Here is a 23,417-nt window from a genome sequence, read left to right as displayed (position 1 = left end):
TGATCCTAGGGGTTAAGTTGTCTGGGGCTTTATGCCGCCTGGCAGGGTCACCAATAGCAAAAAAAGTCCTCGGGGAGGAACCAAAGTACAGCTCCTAGACCCCTATGGTGATTAAGATAAGATACTGAATATGGACATTGTTTTCCTTTGCCTGGTACGCGGATCACCGGGGCCCCCCCTCTGGAGCCAGGCCTGGGGGTGTGGCTCGCTGGCAAGCGCCTGGTGGCCGGGCCTGCGCCCAGGGGGCTCGGCCGGACACAGCCTGAAGAGGTTACGTGGGTCCCCCTTCCCATGGGCTCCCCACTCTGGAGTGGCCCACGATGAGAGGTGCCGAGAGGAAGTAGCCCTATCCGGCCTTTTTTTGCCTGTGTGACTCCGGAAGCAGCTGATGGGTAAAAACTCGGGCGTGGGAGAGTTCGACAAGGCCGTGCAGAATGATTTCTAGATGGTTTTTAAAAAGTTCAGGTCTACTATCCTCTCATCTATCATCTCAGGAAGGAGAAGTAGCGCACTTTCAACTTTCAACTGCATTTATTGGGAGTGGCGTGTGGCTGATCTCGATTTGGGATGTTGTGAATCAGCCGGGAGAATACTTCTCAAACCTCCTCAATTCCACCGGCATGCCTTCCCATGAGAAAGCACAGTCTTGAGGCCTCTGAGGAAGTGATGAAGTGGCTTGGGAATCTGGAGGGTGCCTCCCTGTTGAGGTGTTCCGGGGTTAGGGCCCACTGGGAGAAGGCCCCGGGGATGACCCAGGGCACGCTAGAGAGAACATGTCTCTTGGCTGACTTTGACTCAGGAGGAGCTGGATGAAGTGGCTAGGGAGAGAGACGTCTGTGCTTCCCTGCTTAAGATGCTACCCCTGCGACCTGACCCCAGATAAGCAGAGGAAAATGATTACTAAAAGAAGTCAAAAACTTTAAAAAAAAAAAAATGCATTTTCTCAAAAACAATGAAGCGATATTGTCATGATTAAAAAGCATTTATTGAAAAATGTAACAACATTTTTTTTAAAATGGGGGAAAATTAGATTTTTCTTCACCCTAGGCAAACAGCACAACTTTTTTTAATGGATTTGGTTCTTTTAGTAATGTCACAGAGTGCAAAAAGTGCTTCAAAGAGTGTCTTTTGGCTTTTTTTTTGCGGGCCCGAGTGATTTTGCCATCGCGGCGGCGCTTGGGAGCCATCTGCGCGTCTTAAACCTTCCCTGCCGCCCGAGCAAACACGTCTGATCCCTCGCAAAACAGACATAATGAGCATGAGCACTTCGGTGCCGCTCGGCTTGTTTGTCGGCGTCTTCACCTCTCTTGATTTGTATTGACAGATATTTATTGATATTTGTTTGTCGGCGGGGTGGGAAGTGAGTCACTCGCTAATTGAAAATGGGAGAGCACCGAGGGCCAAAAAGCAGATGGACGGACGGTGTGTTATTCTTCCTTCTCACTGTTTCGTGGGGCTCAAGTGTCAAATTGTGAGACGCACCTGTGAGTCATTTTTTAATAATAGCTTGAGAACTGTCTAGCACTTAAATTTATTGTGCCACTCAACTTTAATTACATAACGCGTGACAAAAACAATGCCAGCTGAAACGTACTGCTCTTCATGTCATTCATCAAATCCAAAATGACAAAATAAAAAAAATGTGTTTAAAGGAGATGTAAATAGTTAATAGAAATTGTTTTTCTAAAATAAAAAAGAGAATGAATCCCCCCCCCTTAGAATTTTGTTTTTCTTTATGCAAGACAATTACAATCCTTATGGTATATTTTTCCTTTTGACTTTTTTTCTGCAAAAATAATAAAAAAAAATGTCTTTATTCTTGTAATACGACAACACTAAACCCCCTCACCCCCCCCAAAAAAACACTATGAAAAATTGACTGTCCAAAAAGTATGACTTCATTTAACCTTTTCCGCCCAAAAAATGCTATTTTGTTGTCTTGAAAAAATACAACCAAAAAAACAACATTCATAACATTTTAAAAAAGGAGAAATATTCAACTCCGATTATTCTCAAAATAATCTCACTTTTCCATCAAACATAAAAAATAAAAAGATAAAAAAAATAAATCAACAAAAAACGAAACAAAAGAAAATATCTCTATTCTTATAAAACTTCAACTTTTTTTCCCTGAAAAAAAACCCTGTCATTTCTGTGCCTGTTGATGACAACTTGTCCGTGTAGTTTGTAGTTATGGGAACAAAACAAAACATTTCCGTTCAGTGGCACTTGTGCAAACACTGTGAGCACATTGTTAGCTTTTCAAACGTAACACATAATTGATGTATGAATGAGACGAGTGTGCCTATTAGCACTTGTGATGATGATAATAATGACATTGTGTTCGGTGAACAATGCCATTGTCACTTTAAAACAGGTTTCACCTCCAACTAACTCTACTTCCTTCTCGAGCATGTCATAACTGCAGCGATGACGCATCAATCAACAATGTCCACATTGAGAAACTTTTCATAAGGCAGACTACATTCCATATACTCACACACAAAAAAACAAAAAAAAAAATCAATCATTAAAGTCAGTTACCCTTGCTGACAGCCCGGCATAATATGGAGCATGTGATGCTTGTTCAAATTGAAAAAAAAAAGCAACAAAAAAAAAAAAAAAAATCTGCAACATTTCATAGAATCATGAGGACGTGTAATTTCATTTTCTTCCAAAAGGACGTGCCGTCATTTACTGTGTTAGCATGATGTTGAGCTAAAGGGTAAAAAAAAAAAAAAAAAAAAGTAACATTAACACACAGCTACTCTTGTAGAGTTGAGAAATGTTGCTTTTGTTTTTTTACTATTTTTTAAAATATTTTTGTTATTCGTGGTCACCACGAAGAGCAGGGGTCAACTGAAAAAATAGGGGTTAAAAAAACAAAAAAGGAACTTTTAACTTTCCTTTTCCATCCCAGAATGCATTGCGTGGCACCGTGGATTTAATCAATGAAGTTATAGGGACATTAATCCTTGTCATGTGTGTGTTTGTATTACCAGTAGTTGAATGTGAGTCATATTTAACACATTTGATTTATGTTGCACTGTATTTTTTTTTTTTTTTTTTACACAAACTGTGACTTTAGGTTGCGGGTAAAATAGTGACATCCAGGTCAATTCCTTGCACAACATGCACAAGTTGTGTTACCTGTGTACCACTGTTATAAATTGTTTAGAGTATACAAAGACAAAAACATTCAGCAAATATCGTCCATTTGGCCGATGTTTGAAGGGCCGTAATCGGTGAATTAATCGGTTGGGCCCTAGTGATATTCTTGAGAATAAAGATATATTTGGTTTTTAAAAAAATGAAAGTCTTTCGAGAATGAAGTTGTATTTTTTGGTAACGTCAAAAGCTTGGAGACCAACGGCAAAGTCAACGAGTATTAAGGGTGTGTTAAGTATTGTTGGCGGGTGATTATCGGTAATTTCCCCGCTCGTTTTTTTTGGTGTGGTCTGTGGGACTAAGATGTCTATGGTGATATGATGGAGGTTCCCGCTTGACTCCCTGTTGGATTTACGGCGCTGTCCCAAGGGCCGGTAGGTAGTCGGCCAGGAGCGGACCTGCAGACGTCGCGCTGACCTGCTCTCGCTTATTGTATTATTTGAGTTGATTGTATTCATCTGGAGATAAAGCATCAGCAAGCACATCTGCCGCCGATTCGGGCAAGCCTGCACTCCATCACGGCTCAATGTGAAACTTGATTTCTGCTGGAGTGACCTCTGCCAAGGCCAAATGATCCGAAACTGAAATGGAAGGACGGATGGGTTATGAAAAAAAAAAAAAAAAAAAAAGGATTAGTAAGATTGAGTATGACTGTTTTTGGGGTGGCGTTACTATATGTTAGTGTAATATATTTCTTTAAGAATTTTTTTTTTTTTAAAGATCGATAAATAGCTAATAGTTGAATAAATTTCTTAGGTGTGAGGCTTCCGGTCAACTAGACCGATTGGATAGATGCATAGATGGATTGGATGGATGATAGATAGGTAAAAAATGAATAAATAGTGCAAACCACCGCATTGACCACAGCTGCTTTCTTTCTTTCTTTTTTTTTTTTTTTTTTTAATGGAACTAGATGAACTAACTGGGGACTGAATCATATTAATATGCGCTCACATGAAGATGTTTGCTGAGTTACGGAAGAGAGCGGCACATGTCTTTGCCTTATCGGCATTAATCTGTTTATCTCGTTAGATTTCCCCAGCAAGATGGCCGCCGCTTTGCAGTTAACAGCTGTTGCTGCTCGGATGTCATCTTTATTTATTTAATTTGACCTTAAATCTTCTCTTAGCATAGCATTTTGTATGCTCTGTATAAAACAAACATACATCCCTTATGTGATTAAAAAAATTGCATAGAATTAAAAAATTATTGCATCATGATTTCATGCATTAATTCAATGGACATTGTGCTGCTCCTTCTGGTGTGCAAGCCTTGGCCACCAGTGGGCAGTATAATACTTAACAGTGATGTGCAGTCAGGTCATTCAAGGTCAGAAGCACTGACCTATATTTACAACTATTTATTTCCAATTTCATGTCTTGGCTATGCAGCCTTCGGTCAATTGTGGCTTAATTTTTTTTTTTGGAGGGGGGGGGGGTTCCAATAAGATTTTAGCTTCAATGTGTTGCTATTTAACTGTAATGCGACCAAGACCTTCAAGTGCTGGAGTCAAAAACACACACACACTGCTGAAATGTCTGTTCCTCTTTTTAACCAATCAGATTTGAGATATAACACTCAGCACCTTATACACGGGTGCGTTATTCACGGGATTTTATGGTATTTGCCACTCCCAGAGCACCAATAATTAGCTCTATGACGGACGCCCGTTTTGTAGGCGATAAACGATAGACGGGAAACTAAAAAAATAAAAATAAAAAGTCGGACAAAGTATAGTTGGAAGCCCATTTTTTTCCGTCTATGTAATCGTCTATTTTCACGAGCAGCAGTTCAGCCAATGGAGACACTCCAAAATGAAGACAAATCACTCTTGGGCCTAATTTAGGACTAATTGATGGAACAAATATTAAAATGTATGCATTAAATGTACAGTATGTCAGCGTTTAGCAGGTCAGCTGCTGTGACATTTAGCGGTCATTTTGTAACACGCTTTGGATGGTCCTGACCTGATTTGTCCCGTCTGTACGCCATTTGAGCATTGTGCTAAAACAAAGTCAATAAAGTCACCCAACAGGCGGTAGTCAGGCTATTAATAAAACTCTCATGCGACACCTGACTAAAAGCTCGCCGCTGTTGTCTTCTCGAGCGTCCTCTCGTCGCTCGTTGAACCCTGAGCTCCTCTTCTGGCTCGTCCATTCCTAAGCTATAACGCTCCGACGCCACTTGTGCAATGACCAAAACAGACTCGACAAGCTTCAGTGCGCTCAGCTGCCACTCGTACGCCCAATAATGTTTTTATATACCAAAAAAAAAAACAAAAAAACAAGCACTTAGGTAGGCTACTGGCCAGGAAAACTATTCGACTGCCACTCACTGTCTGTTGTGCTCTTTATTGTTTTACTTGCATGTATACATTTAATGTACTCATACTTTTAATAATTGTTCCTAAAAATTCTCCGAATATGACTTTTTTCTTGAAAATCATGACAAAGATTACGTTTTTTCTCAAAATATGTTTAAAAAAACCCCCAGCATTTCTTAAAAAAAAGACTTCATTATCTGAAGAGGTTTCCTTGAAAAAAAACACTTTAAACGACTTCTTGTGCGATTTTAACTTTAAAAAATCCTTTAAAAAAACACATTTAAAACTGTGTCTTAATTCCTGTAATTGCTGCATGTCCAATTTCTTGAAAAAAGAATGAATATTTTTTTTCCCAGAAAATCAAACTTTGTCTATTCTTGAAAAAGACTTCTTCCTGAAAGATCTTTATATTTTCTAAAAAATAATAAAGAAAGAAAGAAAGAAATAGACTATTCTTGTAACATTGCAATTTTGTTTCTTGGAAAATTCAAAGTATTCCTTTATTATAAAATGTATTGTATCTAATTACTTTCATCTATTTATAATTTTACTGATTCTTACTGATTTTGGGGGGAAAAATACTTTTTTTTTTTCTTGAAAAATACAACAATTTACAGTTCATGTGATTAATACTTTTTTCTTCAAGATACAACTTTTCTAAAAAAATACCACTTTTCTAAAAGAATGAGTCATCTCTGAGAATGTTTTGGGAAAACAATAGACTTTCCTTAATAAAGACTTAATTCTCAGCTTTTGTCCTTTTCCTCTGGGAAAAAAAATATTATTCTTGTAAAAGATTGTTTTATTCTAAAAACACTTTCTTAAAAATGTACGATTGTAATTACTATATGTCTCTTATTGAACCCCCTCGCCCCACCCCCAAAGTAAATAAAATAAAAATAAAATAAACCTTTTTAGGAAATGTACTTTTGATTTATAAACTTTAACAATCAACTTCAACTTACATAGCATCTCAGTGTTAGGTGCATCCTTGTTGCTAGGCAGAATTCATATGGGCATGGTATATTTGCCTCACAAAAAAAAAAAAAAAACAGATCAAGACTTGGTGAAGTTTTTACAAAAATGTTTTCATGGGACAGATGTGATATCAAATAGGTATTGGAAAGGCAACCATGGCGCCATCTGTTGGAATGGGATGTTTTCTTTTGGTTTTAGGCTTGTTTTTAAAACACAAGAGTCGGAAGCATTGACTTGACTTTTCCCACAAACGTCTGAAATCCCTCTCAGCCTTCATCTTTGATTTTCCTAAATGTCGTTAAACCTCGCTGAACCTCGGCAATATTTGAACCTTATTGAAAGAAAGTCTGCAGGATTTAGCCAAAGCGCGCTCGCACCTGGGAGTTGGCGGGATGCTGAGCCAGGGGAAGTTGCGGCGTGGCGGTCGGATCCCGGGATCACGGCAACTCAGTGACAGATGGCTTATAGCAGAGAATACATTTTCCACATGCAGGGGGGGGAAAAAAGAAAAGAGTACGTGTTTTCAAACCACATCAAGGACAAAAGTTGCAGGAGAGAACGTGCGGTTACCCACTATACATATTTAATTCAATCTGGAACTGTTCAAAGTGGTACACAACCTTCTGGCCAAAAACGTTGGAAAAACTTTAAAAGATAAATTAGTGACATTTATGGCAACAATGTTGGTTAGCGCAAAACAGAAAGCAAGATCTTTTTACTTATATCTTCAAGTTGTGGTTAAAACACTGCATTTTGTGAAATGCAGGAAAGCCAATTTTTGCAATAGCAAAACTTAAAACATCTTAAAATGTAACCAAAATGTGTTGCTTTAAAATTTGTAGTTCAACCATCTTTTTTTTTTTTTTTTTTTTTTTTTTTTTACAGTGTCAGACTCTAATGGAAACAAAATTAGCGAGCAAGGATGAGTTTTAGTGGGTTGGCTTTGGAGGTTTGCCAGAATACATTTTTGGGCTCATGGCACTTTTTCTGTTCATTTTACTATCTATCTTACATATTTGTTGTCTTAAAAGTTAACTAGAGTTAAATGGTGTGCTAGCGATACATTTGTAAAATAATGCCATGCTATTAAGCTTAAGATGCTAACATCATCCTAATATCATATGACCTGCAACCCATTGGCACTCAAAACCCAACATAGCATTAGAGAAACGGCACCAGCGAATAAAAGCTGTCAAATGGAGTTTTCCGATGCCATCTTATCTGCAGTTGTGACCTTGCATCGCCTTTCAGATCCCACCGTGCCCTTAGAATGTCTTTTGTTCCTTGCCACTTCCTACTATTCTCCACCATCACCGAGGCCGGCCTGACGTCAGCTTTCATCCCCAAAATAGACGTGCCATACAGAAATTGGAATGGAATCGTTAAATCGCACAAACATTTTTATGACAACAGCAGCGGGGTGGGCAGGATCAACTGAACTCCACCGCACAGTGCACCCAAACAGCGAGCGGGGTTCTGCCATAACATTTCACAAGTGGTGACTCTCGGCCACTGTTTTTGCGGCGATTCAAAATATGAATTGCCGTTGCATGATGTGGCGACGTCGCAAAGTACAGTCTAACAAATGCACGGAAACTTTCACATATAGATGAAAAATCTATTTCTGGGTTTAGGCCAGCGAGACAAACACCTGCCAACTGGCCGCCATCAAGTCCAAAATACATTGTATGCAGTACTTATATGTTTTACAACAACACTTAACCAGATTTGCAATTGCATATGTTGATGAAATAGTGTGATGGTGCTTTTCCAAACGGCACGCAAAACTCGCCGCTAGCGTTCATTCATACTGAATGGAAAGCTCAGTCTCATTTAAATTCATTGTCCGCCTCTTTGACTCGATGGCTTGTCATCCTCACTCTCTCCGGCGTCCTAAGCCCTCCGGCAGTCGCCCAAAGCAGTCACCCCCGAGGCGGTGGCTACAACCATCAGGCCATGCGAGCGGCGAGGCGCTCGTGAAAATGTTCAGCCCAAGCTACATTATTCCACTCATCAGTTCATATGAAATTGTATATATGGTTAAGTATTTTTGTAAAAGCTGGACAGAATGATCATTTTCTGTATATACTGTCAAACCAGGAAATGGGCGGCGGAGTTCCTTATTGAATCCGTTCTGAGAAACGGTTCCATCGTAACTGCACAGTCCCCAAAAAGTCTCATGGAAAATGACCACCCAGGGCCGAGCAAGGCCATTCCCGTATGGAACCGGTACAATGGAAAAGGTGCTTTAGTGTTTAATTGATACTCTTACATTGAGGTTATTTGTGTTGCTGTTTGTATAAAAAACAACTGTACAACTTTTTTCATCTCGGGCATCGTCTGGGTGGCAGGCAAATGGGGACGAGCGAGGAAGAGAGTGTGCCTGAATTTTAATTGTGCTGGATGTTGACACACACATACACGGTGGTGTTCCCTAAGGTATAAAAATTTAAAATCAACTAAGTAAGAAAGAAAGTCTCCTTAAATGGGGTGACAACATGGGGGGGGGGGGGGATGACGCCAAAGGAAGAGCTAGACAGAGGGGACGGGAAGCTTTTGAATTCCCCAAAGATGGTTGATTATTCCGCGCTAAAAGGAAGTGGGAGCGGGAGTGCTCGCCGCCGATGCGTCGCATTAAAACGCTCAGCCAGTTACAAAGAGCAGATGTTGCCACATGCTTTATTTATGCGGCCGTCAGCTCGCCGCCGTCGCGTCCGCAAACAGTCGCCATCTTCCAACCTTTTTTTGCGCCTGAAACAAAAACAGGCAGTGCCTTCTAGACAAGACATGGCAAGTTTATTTGTATAGAAGCGTTTTCCAAACAACTCAAATTCATAGTGCTTTACGGAGGCAGAGAAATAATTAGGTTATACATGATCAGGATTTATTTGCCAATCACCGAGTTAAAAAAAAAAAAAAAGATCACCGACCCAATCAGAAGATGGACCGATCTATCCGATCAATTTAAACAACTGTAGTCGACCTCCACTATTTGTGGGGGATTAGGACCACGAATAGCCAAAATTTGCGTATAACTGATGCCCATTGAAACATATTGTGAAATAAACTAACAGTTAAATCGTAAAAATTATCCCCCAAACACTGATTAACATTCAATATATATATATATATATATATGTATATATATATACATATATATGTATATATATATACATATATATATATATATATATACATATATATATATATATATATATGTATATATATATACATATATATATATATATATATATATATATATATATATATATATATATATATATATATATACATATATACATATATATATATATATATATATATATATACATACATATATATATATATATATATATATATATATATTTAAAAATACTGTGAAACAAAAATGATGACATAATATGCTGAGAAATCTTGGATTCTTAATGCCAGGACAGAACATCCCTGGAGTGAACAAGATTGTGTTTGCTGCAATGTCTTATTTTCTGAATGGGATCAATGGTATAATTGATCAATCGGCAATTTATGACATTACAACCAATCACGATTTTGCATAAAATGCAAGTTATCTGCCGATCCGATCCAGCAGATTAGATTTGTTAAATTAGAAATAATGATTAAAAACAAATCCAAACATAAAAATAGGATAAAATCAAATTAAGTTGTATATTAAATCACTTTTCCCCACTTAAATGAACTCGAAAGGCCATTAATACGTTCCAGCCCACTGAAATGCTTTTAATAAAGAAAAAACAGCACTGAATTATTTAAAAAAAAAAAACAACCACAACAACATAAAACCCAAGATAATGAAAAAGAAATAAACTACATTTACAAAGGATAATTACTTAAGTACTGTAGAATTTGTGTGTTGGATGTGTATCATGTTCTTAAGGGACGTGGTTTAGAAAGCGACATCTGGATTTAGAGTCCTTGCGACCCCCAACATATTTTTAGGAGCCTACAGATGCCACAAGATGGCTGCAAAGCACTACATTTCTATTAGACAAGGGTATGGCCTGTCTAACCCTGACGTCAACGTAGTTCCTTGGCACAAAGCTGCCACAAGATGATGGCCAGAGCACAAAAACAGAACATTTTTGGAAGTCATTTTCCAGAAAACAGAAACTGCGAATATGCGGGGGTCGATTTAACTCAATGTTGGCCCCACACTACAGAGGAAATAGGACCGCCCCCTCAAAAGGGGATAATTCCAGAAGACAAGAAATAAGGTGGTGCAATTCTTGATTGTCAGCTTTCCTTCACGTGTGTACACTCTAAAATGTTTTCAGGTGGTAAAAAGCTCTAGGCTTGGTCACAGTTTTTCGGTGGCTTTTTTATTTTTTTGCCGTCCTCCCTTGACCTGAATACAAACACACGTCATCCGGCATCAAGCGGCGCTAAAAACTATTAGCCGGCGAGGACGACAGATGCTGACGTGCCGCTTGCCTTTCCAGGGATTATTATTTATTTACGCTCCTCAATCAGGAGCCGCCCAGATGCCAGTGACGACTCTGGTGTAGCACGCACACTGGGAACAGCGGTGGGCAAAGCAAGGAATTCTGGGTAACAAAGCGGGCTAATGGAGATGTTTGGTGGCGTGCCATGCCGGCGAAATCTACCTCATGATGCAGCTTTTGTCCCTAGGACGCTAATCGGCGAGCATGCGCTAATGGCCAGCAAGCTAATTGCCAGGGTGCTAATCGCTAGTATGCTAATAGACCCGGCGTGTGTCACACGTGATTGTTTTTGACTGGTTGTCCCTTTTTGGGGAGGTTGGTCATCTGGCCGCGGTGAATAAGAGTGGGTATGCTGCCCACCTAACTAACCCACCACCTCGCGTCCCCCTGTTGCAAAACAGGTTTCTGCAGCCTCTCTGCTAATGTCTGTGGCGCAGGCATCAACATGCTTTGTGCGAAATGAATTACCGCTAATTAAAAATCAACAGAAATGAGCATGCAACACTCTGTGGCCCATTAATATTTTAACCAGCAGAAGCAGCAGCAGCAGTAATTAAAGCAGCACTCGCTCTTCTCTTGCTCGCTGTCCACAAATTGCACCCCCCCCCCCAAAAAAAAAAAAAAACGGATAGAAAAGAAAACAAGAGTACAGGTGTGCTTGCCTGTCAAGCTCACTAATGTCATGATGGATAGATATCATCCTTCATCGTTAGCCAGTTCAGCTACACCAAGATGGGACGCGGGAGCTTCGTGGCTAGCAAATTGTTGCTAATTGCTTCCCTAACAGAGATGCTTTTACTAAGAAATACGACACAAAACTACATAGTCATTCTTTTTTTTATTGCTTTTATTACTAATCACAGTGAACCATGTCCAAATCATACCGTCTACCAAAAGTCTGCTATCTTAAGGCTAACATACAGTATAATGGCAATGGAAATTAGCTTAGATGGTACCGTATGAATAAACCTTCAAACAGCTTCTACTTTAACGCACTGCTCACTCAAAGTAAACTGGGATAAACTCCAACTAACCTGCGACACTAAATTGTCAACAGGTGTTCATGTGAGCATGAACTATGATCGTTTCTGTTAGCCTATCTGTAGCATTTCACATTATAGGATAGCGTTAAGCTAGCAAACGTTTGTTATACAAAATGATAAGGTTAAGTTTGGTACATTTCGGTGTACAATTGTACAATGTTTAATTCTGTTTTGTTTTATTTGTCAGTTTTACGGTAAACTTCAACCAACAAACAACTTGGAGCTAGCATGCATTGTAAATTTAAGTGCGCTTTCATAAGATAAGTTTACACGTTTTAAGTGTGTAGGAAACGTTAAAGTCTATATATATATATATATATATATATATTATTTGACTAATAACGTGCCTTGACAACTGTAACGTAAATAAAGCGTGACGTTGCAAGCCAGGGTCAAAAGCTAACAAGGGGCGTGGGCTCGTGTGAATATTAATGGGGAGCAGTATGATTTAAGACGTGCTTAATCGAGAAGAGGCTGGAGCGGCAGCAAGTCATGTCTAACGTTTTTAAAATTGTTTTTTTACGATGTTTACAGATGGCTGATAACTTTGAATGTGTGAAATCAAGTCTATTTTTTTTTACAGTGCAAGTGATGCCGATTTGCCCCCCCTCGCCTTGCTTTAAGTGGTCCAAAATGATGCGCGGAGTCGCTTGTATATTTTGCCTTCGACATTGATGGTCTGCGTCTCTGCCTTTGATTGCATTAAATGCCATTATTGCTATTACGCCCATTATTACGGCTAATGAGGGAAATACGGCTCTGCTTTTCCTCAGCCGGACTTTCACCACGGATGTCAACGAGTAAAAAAAGGCCCTGATTGAATTAGACTAAAAGCAATCTCTAATAAATGGGCCTCCTCCATGAGACCGCGCTAGCCGCAATGAAATTAGGGTGAGCTGATGCCAGGGCTTGGCATCGCCTTGGGAACGCTCACACATGTTTGGGAGGATAGAAAACATGTGAGCATTCAACAAGTTGTCGTAATGCTTGGATGTGAAATGGAAAACAACAAAAAAAGTCTATTCCCACCATTTGCATTGTTCTCTGGGTTGCTCTGCTTCAAGTACGTGTATGTTCAATTTCTTTTGTCCAATCAGATTTCAGCCTCTTTGTGTTGCCATGTCAATACAATCTGCCCAGGGCCTTCGGAATCAGAAGTACTGGCCCATGGAACTTCAATAATACTAGCGATGGGACTGTATTTTTTTTTTTTTTTTTAACCAATCGGATTTCAAATCGTCCTCACGAGACCAGGCAACGGGCCCTCAATGACATCAGCAATATTTCGTCCTCTGATTAGTTAGTCAGAGCGAAACTGTTCTACTAACAAAACATGTCTGCAGTGATCTGCACACATTATGTGTAATCACACTGGTCAACAGTAAATTTTAATCAGAGATGTATTACACGTATTTTTGACACAGGTTTCAAAAATGTCTTTTTCCGTTATTTCTAGCACATTAGGTTTTTGAGATATTTTCATTTGTGTGTTTTTAAGTTCGACCTATCAAAGCTTGCGCAATACGAATTTTACAGCAATTTATAGCTATGACAAATTTCACCTGTAGCTGAACCTAACCCTTCATTCATAAATATTAATAAATATATTACATTATTCATAAATACATACATTCTGTTGCAATTGATTTATTTATTTCTGATAGCTAATTTGTATGCATAATTGTGAGGTGATAGTTGCGGTATTAGGAGAAGGTAGATTCAGTCGGGTAAGTCAACACCGAAGGTCCTGGTACCACTACTGCTGAAATGAGACACTTCCACTAACAATCCAGGTTAAACGTGGCTCTTCCTCAACATACACAGCTTGTCTTATAGCAGAGATGTGCTACTTCAACATATTTCCCTGACGCTGTACTAGTGTCCTATATAGAAAAGATGGCGTCTTGTGGCATTTAGAGCGTTTCAGAGAGAGCATAAAACCGTGAATAGGTGAGATTTTCAGCCAATAGCACTATCATGTCAGAGTTAAAAAAGCCAAGCAGAGTTGCGGTGTCGTTGGACACACTGATTAGCGTAAGCTTCTCATAGTTGGCCCATAAACGCACAATGTATCAACCCCCCACCCCCCCACCCCCTTTATTCATCATCCCACCTGGGAACGGTTTTCATTCGAAGGAATAATGGCATGAAAATGCCTACTATTCATTTCTCCATTTCATCACTAATACTAACTTTGAGTAGTGAAAAACTACGTTATAATCACAGCTCCATCTGTTGCCCTTTTGTTGCCAGATAGTCTGTGTGCTTCTTGACCATCAATTTGGATGCTTTTCAACAGCATTTTGGGGAGAAGAAATAGGGGGATTTTTTGTCATTATCATTGAATTCCATCAGCAGCCCACAGGGACTTTTATTGTGACGATGTCAATAGACTTTGTTGAGCCTCACATAATGTCCATATTGTGTGCGTGCGACAAGATCAGGTCACGCGATCCAACCTATCGCCCCCGATAATCAGCATGTTGTTGTTTTAAGAGTCAATTCATTCAATGCACCCCCAAAATAAAAACCCTGGGAATAAGATTACGTGCTACTTACCAGGGCGGCACTACTACTACTACTACCACAAATAATTATCCATAGTAATAATGGGCCCGTTTCCTAGCATTTTACACACAAAAAAATATAACAAAGCCTAATTTGAAAAAAAAAAAAAAGCTAAATAAATTCGGTAAAAATACATTAAAATGACTGAATCTATACCTCTATAACACCAAGTAGTGATTTACAACAGTGTATCGCAAAAAAAGTCAAACCCTTTTATGATTCAGATTCACTTGGATGGACATTTTTCCTATAATCAAAGTGTTTTTCAATTAATATAATATAGTCTATGCGCTTTGGGGGGTTCATATTAAATGTATGTATTTCAATTTTACTGTACAGACATACAGAAGAAGAAATTTAAAAAGTTGGTTGGGAATTGTAGTTTACTTTATCACACAGTGAAATTTTTGGGGGTATCTTGCACTCAACAAATATTCATAAATTAAAAAAAAAAACATACTAATAAAAAATAAACTAAAACAAAGCATTTTTGAAAAAATAAAAAACTAATACACCTGTTCTAAAGTCACGTTAAAACTAAAAAACAAAAGTAAAAATGAAAAAAAAACCTAACTGTAATGAAATCCAAACTATTCTAACCTTGATCTCCAGGCAGTGCTCTACGATCATGTGACAAATATGTGAAAAGCTTGAGGTGGTGTAGGTAGCGAGCTGCAAACGCGATTTGGGACACTACTCGGAAAAGACGCTCCACTCCTCCGTCAGATCCCTTTTCCACCTCTGGGGGCCAACTGGCGATCAAGATGGCGCCAAGCGGGGCCATATTTGAATATCCTAAACCAGCTTAGGCGCGCTTTTGCCCGCCTGACGCTGCCAAAATGCCAGGAGAGCGGCGGCGTTGGCCGGCCCCCGACACAGCAACCCAGCCACCCCGGGGCCCAACCCCGGCCCACCCGCCGCACTATCAGCTGACACAGCGCGCCCTCGGGCCGACACCTTCTTGCTCGGAAAGGGGAGCTGGCCATTTATCAGTGCTTGGGAGAATGTTGAAGGTTTGATTTTCATGCAAGATGGGGGCCCCCTTCACATTCTGACATTCTTGCTCCAAAAAGGCTGAATGCCCACTTTCCTGAGAGACGGTGTGAGTTGTGTGAATGGCCAACCAGATGTCCCGAGTTGACACTCTTGACTTTTTCTTTGGGGTTGATTAAAGCGGAAAGGCTACTCAATCAAATGAATAACTTTGGAGAAATTTGAGGAGCATATACGATGAATTGAAATCAGTTGACGCGATTCCTGGGCACCTTGGGAAGCCGGTAACGAATTCTGATGTCATAAGAAAACATTTGTTTGCAAAAAAAAAAAAAAAAAAAATTAAAAGGGTTTTACTTTTGAATCAAAGGAAAGTAAACTAAGTCTGGACCCTCTTTGAACTCACCGTAGACATCAAATATTTTATAGACGCCATGGTGCCCCAACCATGGTTCCCAATCCATCGCCTTATGGTAGTTTTTGTCCTTTTTTTAATTGGATTTTTGACCATTTTTGGTAAAATGAGTTTTTGTGTGGCTACAGCTGTTTCACTCATCCTGGACAAGGCGTGCAAATTCATTTTTCCTGAAAGAGCCATAAAGCTGACTTCTGTGGGAACCCTATAACAGAGATTGACAAATGGCAGCCCACACCCACACTCAGTGTGGCCCTCAACTACCTTTTGAAAAGAAAAATGTTTCATACAGCTGAGTAGTCTTAAGTTGTAATAACAGTGTTCACCCCTAGATGGCAGACATCACTCACCAGCACCTCCGACCCCAAGACTGTAGTTGTGCATCAAGAGACGAACAGAGAATTTGTCCCGGTTTCTCGCCAGGACCCTCAAAGAGATCAAGAAAATAGTGTCAAATAGGAAGCAGATATGATCATGTAATTAAAATGTAATCTGCCAAGTTTGCTTTGAGGGACAGCCGTGAAAGATTGCCACTACGGCACCATTTTCAAAAGTACACACATAACAGCAAATTGTTTTTCACAAGAACCGTTGACATTTCGTTTGAAGGGCATGAGCCGTTAAGGGGTTCGTGTCCTTCACAAGCATGGATATATTCAACGCTTAATAATGTTACAAACGTGTATGGTGGCTTGGAGACGCGGCTGTTGTGAAGGATAACGGACTCGTCATGCAGAGGGGACGCATCGGGAACAAGCTTTAATGCCGCTGTGTTATGCAGGAAAGAGAATAGGCCTATTAGTTTGGAGATGTTGAATAACATGAAGGACAAACATACCGTAGTCTAATATTGAAATCTTTGAGGGAGTTCTTAAAAAAAAAAAAAAAGTGGTTATTTTTTTGTTTGCTTCAAAACTGTTGTTGAGTAGATCTTTTAAAGTGACCTTGTTCTGTACATTCAATAAACATATGGACATATGTTGTCCTTAATCAAAACGGCATTTTTGTCATACATCTGTTTGGGAAGTGCGCGGCCCTATGTGGTGTGGAAAAATTGTGGCGCCCACCATCGTTTCATTTGTCTTTAAGTTGCTCTATAATAAACATAGTAAAACCAAATCTAGCATTTTTACTTCAAACAGGTGAATAATGAATTTATTCTGTCAAAGATGATATTTTCCAAGTCGTGCAAACCTGCAAAATCAGCCTTTGACATCACCTTGACATCACACTACTGTACTGAACTGTTTTTTTTTTAAATTTTTAAATTAAGACACAGCAACATTATGTACAGTTATGTTCAGTGATTTTGCAGTTGTGTTCAGTGATTCTTTTGCTCAGCACTAGAGGGAACCCGCACTACCACACTTTAAGAATCACTTGTCTATACATTAGATGTTAAGACATACACATGAACAAACATACACTATGTAATGTTTGTGGATCAAGCAGCCATCTTGGCTCCTGATTGTCTGACAAAAGCAGTTTTGTGAGAGGAGAGCAAAAACATCTCCACTTCCTCACCGTGACAGACAAATGCAAAAATTGCCACTTTTTCCCCCCCCCCTTTTTTAGTGCTTTTTTTTTTTTTTTTTTTTGGTCCAGACGGCGGCCGAGCTGCTCCCAGATCAGCTGCTGTTGACTCAGCGTGTTGACACTTGAATTTGGGGGCAAAGTCCTTCTGTGAGATGTTGATTTTTGAGCTGAAGGCAAGCTGTGAGCTCCATTGGACCCCTTTGCACACGTCCAGCAACATTATTACGGGATGTCACTCACTCTGGTGTTTATTGTGGCTTTACTTCATGTGACAATCAACTGATGTCCGCCTCACGCACACACGCTCGACTCGACACAAACACCACCTAATAAGCAGTAATAATAAGCACTATACAATGTAAGCTATATTACTGTGCAATCTTCATATTTATTTTTAAATTTGATTATGTATACAGTGTACGTGTCCGTATTTAGTTTTTTTTTCATTTGTATTAACACAAATAATAGCTCCGATAATGTATGTATTTAGTTTCATGTTTATTTCCATTTAATTTAAGATTCTGCCTCTCTTTCTTTTCTATCAGAGAGCTCCAACCAACCAACCAGTACTTTAGGCCCACATGTGAGATTAATAACGTTTTATCTTATTTTATCAAGACAACATTGTGGATTAAAAAAAATAACAATAAATGAAAGTTGTGCGACATTATAGTCGAGGCGGTGCATTAAAAAGCAATTAAAATGAACTATTGCATTAGCTGAGAATAAACCAAGTGGGCTGTGTTTTGTTCAAGAAGCGCTTAGAGTTCTTCATTAAGCGTTATTAGTGCGTGCGTGTTAAGGTGTTTATCAGCTGCTTAAATTAACAACAAGAATCCGTGTATCATTCGTTTTATTTTCATTTGGCAATCAAGAATCAAAACCGAGATGTATTCACACCGTTTCTTGTATATCGTTAGATAATGGCTTAAAGGTGAAGCTGTGGATTTTTGCTGTTGAGCTCCTTGTTAGACAACAGCAGGTTGTGAGAAAAGTACTGAAACATTGGACGGTTGAAGATTCAAACATTTACAGAAGGTCAAATTAAGTTCAGCTGTAAAGGTAATAATATATTTTAAGTTCATTATAGTGCAGTTTTAGGTTCCTCACAAAATTTCACCTGAAGCCCAAACCTTTTGCAAGTAGTATAGCCTCCGTATCAGATGAAGCCACTTATAAAAACGCACGGATGTCCAACTTCTTTTCCTCACGTGCCATATCATAGTTGTGTTTACTGTCAGAGTGTGTGAAAAAAAGAGTTGAAAAAAAATGGCATTTTGGATGTATGTGTAACTATTTGGTGAGTTTTTTTTCTTCCAAATTCATACTATGGTCATCCTAGAGGAGCTTAGTCTGGGGATGTTTTTTCCCGGCCGGAGGACTCGTTACACCTTGTGGTACAAAAGCAAAGCTATTCTGATTCTGTTTTGTGTTCAATTTGAAAAAAAAAAAAAAAAATCATCACTCACGTTTTAACATTATTAATTGACAATTGAAAACAGAAAGAAGCCATGTGGGTCACTGTGACGCCCCAGAAGTATTGCAGATTTTTAAGTGATCATTTTTGATGGGTTTTTACAGTATACTGTATAAGCAAGTCTGAATTTAGAGTTAAGCGCCTTCTGTGTAGTACCGCAAATTCCCACAGAGCAGAGAAAATATTTTCCTGTGATTGTTGTATTGTCTTGTGTTGCTGCTCTGTATGCATTAAAGTAAAAGTTGTTTGAAGGTATACCATTATTCTAACATCTATGCTAATTACCGTCAGCCTGCCTATGGCGTTTCACATTGTTAGCTTTAAGCTAACAATGGTTGGATGAAATAATGTGATTTGAGCATTTGAGTGTTAAGTATACAATGTTTAAGTCTCTTTTGTTTAATAAGTCTATTTTACAGTTTACTGGGAGTGATGAATAAACAGCTTGAAACAAGCATGCTTTGGCCTTATTTGGAGACCTGTGTTTATTTTTTGTTTCACAAAAGTAATGATATTTGACAGTCTCCCATTAAGTGAGAGATTGAGAAACAGTGGAAAGGACTACTACAAAAAAAAATTCGGTTTAAAATGCTTATATGTTGGAGAGGTAAATACATCTGTTTCAAAAAAATGATATGGTCACGCTGTAACATGGATTTCCACATACCACGGGCGGTTCTGGAACGTACCTTATCGACCGATAATGAGAAGCAGAAAAAGTTGTCAATGAAAACTACAGCAGGTTTACTTTTGCCAACTTCTTGCAAACATGCAGCAGGTGCAGCATTTTGGCTAAATATTGATCCCGTAAATGTGCACCACCGCCGCAAACAACATGGCGAGCTATCGTCTTCAGGGCCGGCGTCTCCCACAAGGCCACCGCAGGGAGCGTACGACTGTTGCGAGTGGGCGGCACATCTGTTCGCCGAGACAGGAGAAGGCTACGCGGGTGCCGGCGCGGGTGGGGGTTAGAGACTGGTGGGCGCGCGCCTGGGCTATCCAGCACATGCTAATAGCCGCTCTGGTACGGGCGCTCGGGCCTTGACGGGTGCCACTCGCCGTCAGATCCCCGCCGCCACTTTTCTAATGGAGGGAGCATTAAGGCGCATGTTTGTCGCCGTCTCCTGCTTTCTGTCCATCTGGTGCTGCAACGGCGTACCCCATGTCGCACTTCGCCATTGAAGCGCCATATGTAGACTAAGAGCTAGCATAGGCTTGGGCGTTTGCCAACGAGAGGATAATTTATGGGCTCAAGAGTGTAGCGTTGTCATTGCTAAGCGCACCAATGGTAGGCAGTAAGAACATTCAAATATCCTGTAAAGAGAATTCGGGGATTTTTTTTTCGAAATACATGATACATGTAAGATAAATACTGAAAACGTGGAAATACTGTGAACTATGTAGTACTCGGTTGTAGCGTTAAACTGTCACCATTTCAGTTTTTCAGATTTTTCCTCAACTACAAGGGAAACGGAACGAAACGGTTCTCATGCAAGCTGGTTGGCTAGCGACTTTAGTCGCTAGCATGCGGGCTAAATTCCAGCCACTGGAGGCTTTAAGTGGATATATTTTTGCAGCTCAAACATAAAGATGAAGGTACAGTAAAGATGCTAGAAGAAGTAGCATCCTATTTGCTGCAAGTTGTGGTTCCACACAATGTGCGGCCATGCCCAGTTTGCCCATGGTATTTGAGAGCAGAGACAACGACTTGATTTTTAATGATTTTGAACCCTTCTTTTTTTTACTTGGTGATTTTTCTTTTTTAATCATTCAAATTTGTCAGTGGTGGTTAACACTCTTCTCTGTGCCATATCAAATTTAGAAGACACATTTTTGTTTTATTTGGACTAGATTTTCACATATTTGTACTTTGTTGATGGTTCTTTTTCCAACGACTTTTTACCTTTACACCCTACATTTGAAACCAGATAACTGTATTTTCTATGGAGGAACATGAACCAGGAAACACGAATAACCTGAATTGCCATTGAGAGCATTTATTTGCCGAAAATCAAAACTGTCCCATAGTAAATGGTCAAAAAGGTACAGTCGATGTTTTTTTCTTATCTTTCCAGAGCTATATATATGAAATAGAATCGAGAATATAATTCAGCAAACAAGGGATTATCTTTTTACATGCTTTTCATTGACTTTTTTTGTGATGCTTAAGCAAAAAAAATTGGGGTAAAAGTAAAGTCGCCTGAAACGCACATTATGAATTTGAAAATATAATATTAATAATAAAGTCATTCCAAGACCCCGGCATAACTCAGTTGAGCAAATTTCAAAGTGTTCACCAGTGTTCCAGAACAGATTGTTGTGTTCAAAGTTAGAGGTTGTAATGTATTCACACATCCATGTGTGTGGTCTAACACCAAGTCAGCCTTGATACGGAAGGTTTAAATCCAATTGAGGAAGCGCCGTGCAGGTGGAGGATGGGAGTCAGGTGACCGCGTCGCAGGTTTTCCAGGGGAAAAAGTGAAGGTTGAGGTAGGCGGAGGGCGAGCAGAGAGCTTTGAGGATGAAGGATAGCGACTAATCCTCCACATGTGGCATCTTCTTCTTCTCTTTTTTGTTTAAGGAAAGCCAACTGGAGCCGTCTTTTGGACTCGGGGCCAGAGGCTCCGGCAAAGCGTCGCCTGCAGCCAAAGCACATAGTGTGAAATGAGAAGCTCAAGCTGGGATGTGCTTTTGTTTATCGGGAAAGTGCACTCCAAGTCAAGCTTGGCAGCGGCGGACCCCCTTCCCCAACTCCGTAAGTCACAAGGACGTCGAATGGCGGATGCCGGGCCGGAGACGCGGCGACGGAGCCGCGGTGAGGCTTTCAGGCTTGAGTGGCCCGGGAAAAGGCGGCGGCGCTCAGTCACTTGGCTCCCGACACCGCGGCCTGCCGTCGTAATCTCCGCAACACAAAGCGGCGAGTGGCGGAGGTCAACGTAAAGGCGGGAGAAAGTATCTGCGAGAATAAAAACATCGGAGTGGCGAAATGTAGCCTCAGAACTAAGCTCCGAGAATTGGGGACGCAGCTTTGCCGGTGAGGAGCGTCCAAGTCGCGATGAGGTTTCGAGATGAATTGCGGGAGCAGATCCATGACCGCCAGGCTCCCGGAGCTAAAGGGGCTCAGAGGGAGAACTTCGCAGTCGGCACAAAGTTGCGAAGAAGCTCGCAAATTTGGATGGACCGCAGTTTGGGGAATTAGCGCCAAGGTCGCTCTTAGGACTCTGGCATTCAAGTAAGAATAGAAGTTTTGGACAGAAGAATGAAAAATAAGGGCGCTGTGGACAAGGTTCGAACATCGGCTACAGCCTTCCTGTCTGGTGCGTGTTGTAGCCATTGTTTTATTTTCAGAAAGTGGTTTTGTAACTTTTCGGGCAGAAGACCAGAAATGAGAACATCCACCTCAGTCCAGTGGTTGCAGATTCCAATGTGGAACTCGGAGTTCCAATGTTGCTACCGCGCTGGTGTGGGTTTTCTTCGGCGTCCTCCGGTTGGCAGGCATTCAACGCTTTTGGTCAGACACATTAAGATTCTCTTCCAATACCGACCTTGAAACAAGTCCTCTCAGGCAGCAATGTCCCCCCGAGCCTTTCAGAAAAGGGCCGGAAAGGTGTTTGAAAAAGTTGTCAAGAAAAGACTCGCTTTAGAAAATACTTCTTGATGTCTGCGAGACATCTTTGATTTGTCCTCGTCCTCATCCGTCGGTTCTTTCGAGTGCTTCCAAATTGGTCCGGCGTCTTCTAGCTTCCTGTTACTTCCTGCTTTGTGGCTCCTCTTTGTTTCTTCCTTGCTTACTTTCTTCTTCCTTCCCCCTTCTCCCTTCATCTAACTTTGTCCTTCCTTCCTGCTTCTTTCCCGCTTCATTCCCGACTTCTACTGTCTGCTGCTGTGCCACTTCCTTCCTACTCCCAGATTCGTTCGCCCCACTGTCTTCGTCCTCCTTCCTGCACACTTCGTTCCCGCTTCTTACCTTTGCCTTTACTTTGTGCCCCCCCCTTTTCATTTAAAATGAAGACATTTCGTAGTAACTTTATTCTTGTAAAATTGTGACATTTTTAGCTTCTTTCCTGCTTCCGCATCTTTACTTTGTGCTTTTTTTCCCCTTGTTTCTTTCCTACTTCCTCCACTTCCTGTTCACTTCCTGCTTCTGTCCCACATCCTTCTTGCCAACTTCCAGATTTTATAGCTCACCTTTCACTTCTGCCTGCTCACATCGTTTCTGCTTATTCTTCTTTCCTGCTCACTTAGTTCTTCCTGCTTTTGTCCTCCTTTGTGCTCCTTTCCTGCTTCCTTCTACTTCTTCCAGTTCCTGTTGATTTACTGCTTCTGTTCCGCTCCAGATTATTTCAGCTTCACACCTCTCCCTGGTCCTTCCTCCTTCCCGCGTCCTTTTTCCCTACTTCCTCCTTGTGTCTTTCCCACTTCCTACCTACTTCCACTTCCTGTTTACTTCCTGTTT

The 23,417-nt window shown here is 40.4% G+C and overlaps 1 protein-coding gene across 4 annotated transcripts in view; it reads right to left on the bottom strand.

Annotated features, from left to right (window-relative positions):
• Positions 1–693: 693 nt before the first annotated feature.
• LOC147143338 (uncharacterized) overlaps positions 694–23,417 on the bottom strand; it is a 91,296-nt gene continuing 68,572 nt past the window's right edge. For 3 of the 4 annotated variants that reach the window (XR_015087857.1, XR_015087858.1, XR_015087859.1), the window contains 2 exons: positions 16,299–16,375; positions 6,483–6,930 (listed from right to left, as the gene is read on the bottom strand). Coding sequence is in view for 1 of the 4 variants with exons in the window: in XM_086038359.1 (XP_085894485.1) it covers positions 857–869; positions 6,847–6,930; positions 16,299–16,375 (174 nt within the window). In the remaining 3 variants the exon portion in view is untranslated. Of the gene's footprint in view, positions 870–6,482; positions 6,931–16,298; positions 16,376–23,417 lie in introns of those variants that run through there. The other variant, XM_086038359.1, reaches the window with a different exon arrangement.

This window comes from Filicampus tigris, chromosome 8 (assembly GCF_054856515.1).
Source record: "Filicampus tigris isolate MCC_2025a chromosome 8, RoL_Ftig_1.0, whole genome shotgun sequence".
NCBI lineage: Eukaryota > Metazoa > Chordata > Actinopteri > Syngnathiformes > Syngnathidae > Filicampus > Filicampus tigris.
Note: the sequence above shows the minus strand (reverse complement) of the source record. Positions and strands in the feature narration are given on the sequence as shown.